The sequence below is a fragment of the Poecilia latipinna genome, unplaced genomic scaffold, assembly GCF_001443285.1.
Source record: "Poecilia latipinna isolate Pla-1442-1.1 unplaced genomic scaffold, P_latipinna-1.0 Scaffold795, whole genome shotgun sequence".
Classification (NCBI taxonomy): Eukaryota; Metazoa; Chordata; class Actinopteri; order Cyprinodontiformes; family Poeciliidae; genus Poecilia; species Poecilia latipinna.
The window spans coordinates 68796-75949 of NW_015113411.1; the positions used below are offsets into that span (position 1 = coordinate 68796).

Consider the following 7154-nt stretch of genomic DNA (forward strand, 5'->3'; position numbering starts at 1 on the left):
TGCTAATCCACCTCCTTTGCTTTAGCCACTTCTTTTTAAACCTGTCTGAGCGTCCGGCGACAGAGATGTAGAGGATGCCAATTAGTTCCAGGTCCAAATCTCCAGCATCTTGTTCTTTGACTAAAGGTCAGGATGGATGAGGTCCAGTTCAAACCCCACAGGGTCAGTAGAGGTTCAGACACACAGGTTCTGTAACTCATCTGATCCGATCTTTCAGATGGACCCTGGTGTCGGCGCAGTCAGAAACGGTTGGACCGGAGCATGAGGAGCAGCGGCTGTCCGACCCGACCTGACCGTCATCAGCAGGTCGTTTAGCTCTGGGTCGTCTTCAGGTCAGGGTCGATTCAGACCCCAAACAGATCCGCTCTAGTCTCAGGCTGCAGCACAAAGTCATTTATTTGACTGAATTTGAAAGTGATAATGTGTCTTTCTGTGTTTTTTAGTAAAGGCTTCTGTGTTCCTGTGTTGTGCAGCTCCAGTCCAATTTACTAGTAAAAAGACAAACCAAGCGGTTTATGAAGCCAGATCCTGTTTTCTTTATTGATTCTTTCTGGCGACAGAAAACGAACCGTCGGTACATGAAGGTCTCCATGGTGATCAGGATGTGACACGGCAGTCTTTGGCACTTCCTATTCTAAACAAACATGCTGACAGATCATCATCTGTTCTTTTCACAAACCAAACGACTCAAATCACAAAGGAAACAACAAGCAGGTCAGGATGATGTGGATCTTCATACAGAGTGTAGAAAAGTAAAAATGAGTGTTTGGGAGAATGGGTGGCAGCTTCCTGCGGTTTCCAGACGGCTCCGTGTGCTCTGGGGTCACAGGTCACAGGTCAGCGTCTGCAGCCGACTTGCAGCAAAACGGACAAGATGACGATTCTGATCTGCAAGGAAACAATCTAGAAATGATCCCATGAGGTGGAAGTGAAGAGCTGGATCAGCACCAACCAGGATCCTGCTTTTCTCTCAGCTCAAATCGAAACTTAAATTATGCAGATTGAAAACAGAAATATAAGATAGAACTGAGGAACTAACTGCATTTTTGCTTAAAGCATGCTGCTGGCCTGAACATGAACAACGGCAGTTTTTAATCATCAGCTGATTGGCTGAATGATCCAGATTTCCTGCTCTCTGATTGGTGCATCTTCAGCTGCATTATTTCTATAATCTGCATCTTTCTGCAGATCAGCTGCTTCAAAAACAAACATTTCAGTTTATTAAACGTTTCTTCCTCGTTCATTTTCAGACGTTTGTGAAGAAAATCTGGTTTAAAATCCTCCTGACATGAAACATTTATTTACCTCTACAGTCATGCTGTTTATAAAAGTGATATGTAGCAACAGAAAAATGGTCTTTATTTAATGTCTTTGTTCTTCCTCATTTCAGACATTTAATTTACAAAAGTTACAGACGAGCACAGAGGACGGGTCCAGGTCCAGGTCCGGGTCCGGTACCGGGTCCGGGTCCAGGTCCAGTACCGGGTCCGGGTCCAGGTCCAGGTCCAGGTCCAGGTCCAGGGCCGGTACCGGGTCCAGTACCGGGTCCGGGTCCAGGTCCGGGTCCAGGTCCAGGTCCAGTGCTTCATCTGCTGCTGGGCGAGCTCCAGGATTTCATCCTAACACTTTTTACTTTCTTTTGTTCGAAGCTCAAAGTAAAGAACATTTTAAAACCCGAAGCACAGAAAACATCACAACAGTAAAAAGTTTGAACAGAAGCTGAAAAGATTTTGTTTTATAGCTGCAATGAAGAGCAGACAAGCCAAAACATTATGACCACCAAAGGTTCCCTTTAAATCAGGATCAGAGGATCCATCACAATAAATCAGTAAATATATTCTGGTCTGTTTGGTGTCAAAATTATAAAATGTTTATTTAACTGTAAAATAAAACCAGAGTAGAAAGGAAAACTGAAAAAACTCAGATTCAGTCCAAATAGTTTGCATGTATTTTTCTTTCTCTTTATAAAATATTAACATGAAAACTTTACACTGCAGCAGAAACACTTTCAGTTTAAAGATGCTGCATGAACTGAATCATTCCTCCAGTCCCCTAGGGGGCGCCGTAGACACCTGGAGTCTGCAGGAGGAATTAGATTAAAGACATTTTGATCCTGATTCCTGGTTTCCTTCCTCCTCCTGGTTCAGATCTAAACTTTCAGTCCTGAAGGTTGGAGACTCGACTCTGCTGGGTTTCTAACCGTTAAACAAACTGAACTGAGTTCAGTTTGGTCATAATGTTTCAGTGGTCATAATGTTGTGGCTCAAAACTCTTTTCTCTTTTTTTTTTTTTGCTATCTTACAGATTAAAGCCGTGGCGGTGTTTCTCTCCTCTGTTCAGAATCATGTAGAACACCAGACAGTCGGGTCAGAACCAGCCAACATGCTCGGCAGAACGTCCACAGAACCATGGACATTAAAAACACAGCAAACTAAATAACAATAACACCAAAACTAATAAAGTGCGAGCCAACAACTTCATAACGCAGAAGGGAAAAATTCATAAGACGATTCTGCTGGGAAAGTCGGAATGTAGATTTAGGAAAATGATTGTGGGTCACCGAGATGATCCGATTCCCAACTTCATGTTAAACACCACAGACTGAACACACACACACACACACACACACACACACACACACACTCTGACAATATCAATAAATACTAGAAAGACGAAAAATAAAACTCTGCTTTTTCATCAGCTGTGATCCGAAAACAAACTTCTGGGAACCGTCCAGAACCAGAACCAAACTTTGATCCGGTTCTGTTCCAGGTTCAGAGCAAACGACCCGTCTGACCACAGAACCCGTCAGATCCGGGTCAGCAGGTGTGAGCGCGGCGCTGCGGCGTCATGGTAACAGACCCATAATTCAACCTGAAGACGATCCGAGGAAAAACTAAACTAACGTTTATAAACACAAACAAAACCAACAGGAATAATCTGGATTGTTTAGTTTGTAGGAAAAGGAAAAATAAGATTCATTTTTCAGAATCATGTTTTCACCATGTTTGTCATTCATTTGAAAATGTCAGATTTAAAGTAAAGGTTTAGCTTGCTAGCTAAATATTTAGCTAAACAGTTTGAAACTGACATGAAAACATGTTGAAAATCTGACTTTAAAAACTTATAAATAACTCAAATTATTCCTGTTAGTTTTTGTCTGTGTAGCTTTAAAAACGGCTCCCCGTGTACGGGCACGTCTTCAGTTCCATATATTATATTAAATTCATTACACACAATGTGACACAAAGCATTTCTTTTGCTTTTTGATTATGACCGACAGCGAATGAAAGCTGATCATTAAATCAGGCCAATCAGACGGGTTTTTACTGGAATGTTCTGGTTACTGACGCCGTCCACCAGGAGGCTCTAATTACATATAAAGGAAAGTTGAGTGGAAGGAAAAAGTGTGCACCAGTAACAGGGATGGAAATAAATTCTTGAAGCCCATCAGTGTGTGATGAATCTGTCTGAGTTTCTGTACCTTTGAATTAAAACTCTGAATGTTTCACCTATTGTAGCCAGAGCGCTGCGTCCCACTAGAGGGCGCTGTGAAGGTTTTGTGCTTTTATCTCTGCAGAGAAGAACTAATGACATGGATTTTACTCACAGCAATAAGAGAAACTCTAAGACTCACAGAGGAACCAGATGGTCTGGCTTCTGGGTAAAAACCTGGAATAAACGGAGTGAACCTGAACACATCTTGGCCCGTCAGCTGATAAACAAACCTCCAGGTATCACAAACAACCCACTGTGACTGTTTGTGTTGATCTGGCTCAGCAGAGACGACTCGGGGTAGTGTGGTGACGACTCGGGGTCGTGAGGAGACGACTCGGGGTCTTGAGGAGACGACTCGGGGTCTTGAGGAGACGACTCGGGGTCGTGAGGAGACGACTCGGGGCCTTGAGGAGACGACTCGGGGTCGTGTCATGACGACTCGGGGTCGTGAGGAGACGACTCGGGGTCGTGTGGTGACGACTCGGGGTCGTGAGGAGACGACTCGGGGTCTTGAGGAGACGACTCGGGGTCGTGTCATGACGACTCGGGGTCGTGAGGAGACGACTCGGGGTAGTGAGGAGACGACTCGGGGTCGTGAGGAGACGACTCGGGGTAGTGTGGTGACGACTCGGGGTCGTGTGGTGACGACTCGGGGTCGTGTGGTGACGACTCGGGGTCGTGTAGAGACGACTCGGGGTCGTGAGGAGACGACTCAGGTCATATGGTGACCACTTGGGGTCGTGAGGAGACGACTCGGGGTCATATCGTGACGACTTGGGGTCGTGAGGTGACGACTCGGGGTCGTGAGGTGACGACTCGGGGTCGGGTAGAGACGACTCTTCCTGGGTGGCCAACGGCAACGTCGCTCCTGCTCCCGGGGGAAACATCTGGGTGACGGACGGGACGAACAAACGATTACCTTCAGACTACAAAGGAAGGATTCGGGTTCTGGTTCTGGTTCTGGTTGAGTCCGGTGCAGAGGCGCTAGTAGCTCTCCAGCGAATCGTCCCAGAATAAGCTCTGAACGTCCAACATGGCGGCCAGCTCCAGCACCTGCTTCTGCAGCAGGCCGCTCTCCACCGTGTCCTGCTTCGGCAGCTCAGGGTACGACTCCGGGAAGCTCCGGGATTCCTGCCAACAGAGGGCGGCGGTGAGACCGACTGGTCCCGACCAGAACCGGCTTTATGTTTAATTTACTTTTATTAATAAACTGTTTAAGTTAGCAGGTTAGCTCATTTAAACAGCTGCTCTACTGCTGATCTGTCAGAGTTGGTGTTTAGGTCCCCTTTTATTTTAAACACTAAATTCTGCAGCACGTCTACATGGTCAGGTTGTCAGAGTCAAGCTAGCATAGCTGACCTACTTCCCTCTCCCTCCTTATTTGTTTTAAATTAAAACTTTTTCCTGACCTTGTTATCTAGTTTCTTAATGTTGACTATTAGTAGCAAAGCTCTGCATTCCTTTATCTTTAATAAATCACATTTAACATTTAGCTCATGATGCTAGCTGACAGCTAAAGTCAATGCTAGTCATGATCAATGAGCCGCTGCTACCTGTCTGTACCACAGCAAAGACATTTCAAAATTATTCTGAGTATTTCGAATCGATTCAGAACTACCAGGCCAAGGAATTGCGAATTGGTGTTTTGGCACATTTCTCTCTCCTTAGAGAAACAGCGACTCACCCGGAACAGTTTATGTAGCCTCAGCGCCGCCGAGCAGAACACGAACCGGATCAGGAGCAGCCGCAGGAACTCGTCACCAAAGAACTGCAGGAAGGCCTGATCTGTTGAGACAAGGAATGAGTTCAGCGCCAGGCTCAGCCGCTCGGACCCGGTCGGTCCCGGTCAGACCCGGTCGGTCCCGCTCAGACCTACCGATGCTCCGGGATCGGGTCAGCATCTGGCCGATGTCCCGGAACACCTTCCGCAGGAAGTCCTGTGCGCGCTCCCACAGGCCGCGCCGCACGCTGCTCAGGCCGCAGACGGAGGAGAAGCCCAGCAGAGGAGAGTACAGGAAGAGCGTGAAGAGGCTGCCTCGCTGAGACTGATCTGGACCAGAACCAGAACCACAGGGAGAACCGTGAACACCGAGCCTGCAGAACCCGGCAGCAGACGGAAGCGGAAACCCACCCTGGACGCTCTTTGGGTAAACGGTCGGGGAGAGCAGACACACCAGCGGCTGGCCGAACAGGTTGGAGAAGTTCTGATTGGATCGAACACAGGAGGATTAAAACGGGCCCAGAAAGAACCGGAACCCGTCCAGAACCAGCAGGTCCACCCACCTTATAGGCGGTGCTGTTTGAGGAATCCACGATGATGAAGAGCGGCTTCCGGGTGAAAGGAAACAGATCTCCAGGATGAAGGCTGCGGCGGAAACAAGCATCAGAACCTGGTTCTGACCGGGATCCGGTCCAGTCTCCATCCGACTCACCAGTGCATCTCTTTCTGGGCCTGGTTCCTCTTCTGGACCGTCTCCCCGTTCACCACGTCCCTGTTGGTGTTGGTCAGAACGCCGCCGAAGTCATACGGACCTGCTGGGGTAAACAGGCCCAAACAGAACCAGCTTTAATCCAGACCGGATTACCAGAACTACTCCAGATTAAATCCAGGTTTAATCTGGAGTAGTTCCACCAGAATTCATTCTGATGATCCGTCACCATGGCTACAGCGGTTCTTAAAGGTGTATGCCTCTAATTATGGAGCTAAATTGGAGCCAAACAGTTTGCTAAAAAATAAATAAAATTTGAAACTGAAAATAAGTTTTGAACTATTTTAAGTTCCAGCCAGGAACCTTTGTATCCTGGCTGGAAAAATACCAAACTTTAATTAATTTTTAACGCATTAAAACCCAGGTAATTAATTAATTTTAATTAACGCATTAAAGTCCCACCTTAACTAAAACATAACTAACAGAAAACATGAGTCTCCCTAAAAATCAGTCCAAGTTTGTTTTACTTCAAAACTTGTAATTTGCACCAAGGAAACATTGAAAATGGTTCTGACCCAGAAAAAGATCAAAATGATTATTTTTGGAGTTCAGATTAAATGTTTTCTAAATCTTAATCTGTGTTTTAATGAATCTGTTCACTGCAGATTAATTTAGAAATCTGAATGTTAAAAAATGTGATTAATTGCTTTATTTATTTTTAAAAATCCTGACTCAAGTTTAAATATTATGTTTTAGTTTAAAATTGTTTTACACAAAATTTATGGCCATAATTTAGCTCCATACACAATCAATACATATAAGTTTTTTTTATCCTCTGTAAATTTTAACCTGTAAAATTCAACTGAAAAACAAAATAATCTGAAGATTTGCTTATTTCCATCTGAATAATCCAGGATTATTTATCAGATTATTAGTTTAACCTGTGGATCGTTTCTGTGCTCCAGGTTTTACCTTCGTAGTCTAAATGTGTCACTGGGAAAACTCCAGTCGCTGATAAATACACCAGCAGGACGCTGTTGGCAGGAAGCTCCTGGAAAAATCACAAAAAATAAAAATACTGAAGATAATCTGAAGCAGACAGAAGACGGAGGAAATCCGAGTCACGGTGAACTGGTCAGGATCCGAGTCACGGTGAACTGGTCAGGATCCGAGTCACGGTGAACTGGTCAGGATCCGAGTCACGGTGAACTGGTCAGGATCCGAGTC

General features: G+C 45.5%; 1 protein-coding gene across 1 annotated transcript in view; it reads right to left on the reverse strand.

The window, feature by feature from the left end:
* Positions 1–3305: 3305 nt before the first annotated feature.
* The window catches only part of scai (suppressor of cancer cell invasion), a 21441-nt gene continuing 17592 nt past the window's right edge, over positions 3306–7154 (reverse strand). Inside the window, exons 9-15 of the mRNA XM_015046843.1 lie at positions 6900–6978; positions 5931–6030; positions 5782–5863; positions 5630–5702; positions 5375–5548; positions 5183–5283; positions 3306–4629 (exon numbers count right to left, since the gene is read on the reverse strand). Of these exons, the coding sequence (XP_014902329.1) occupies positions 4483–4629; positions 5183–5283; positions 5375–5548; positions 5630–5702; positions 5782–5863; positions 5931–6030; positions 6900–6978 (756 nt within the window). The 3' untranslated portion in view covers positions 3306–4482. The remainder of the gene's footprint in view (positions 4630–5182; positions 5284–5374; positions 5549–5629; positions 5703–5781; positions 5864–5930; positions 6031–6899; positions 6979–7154) is intronic.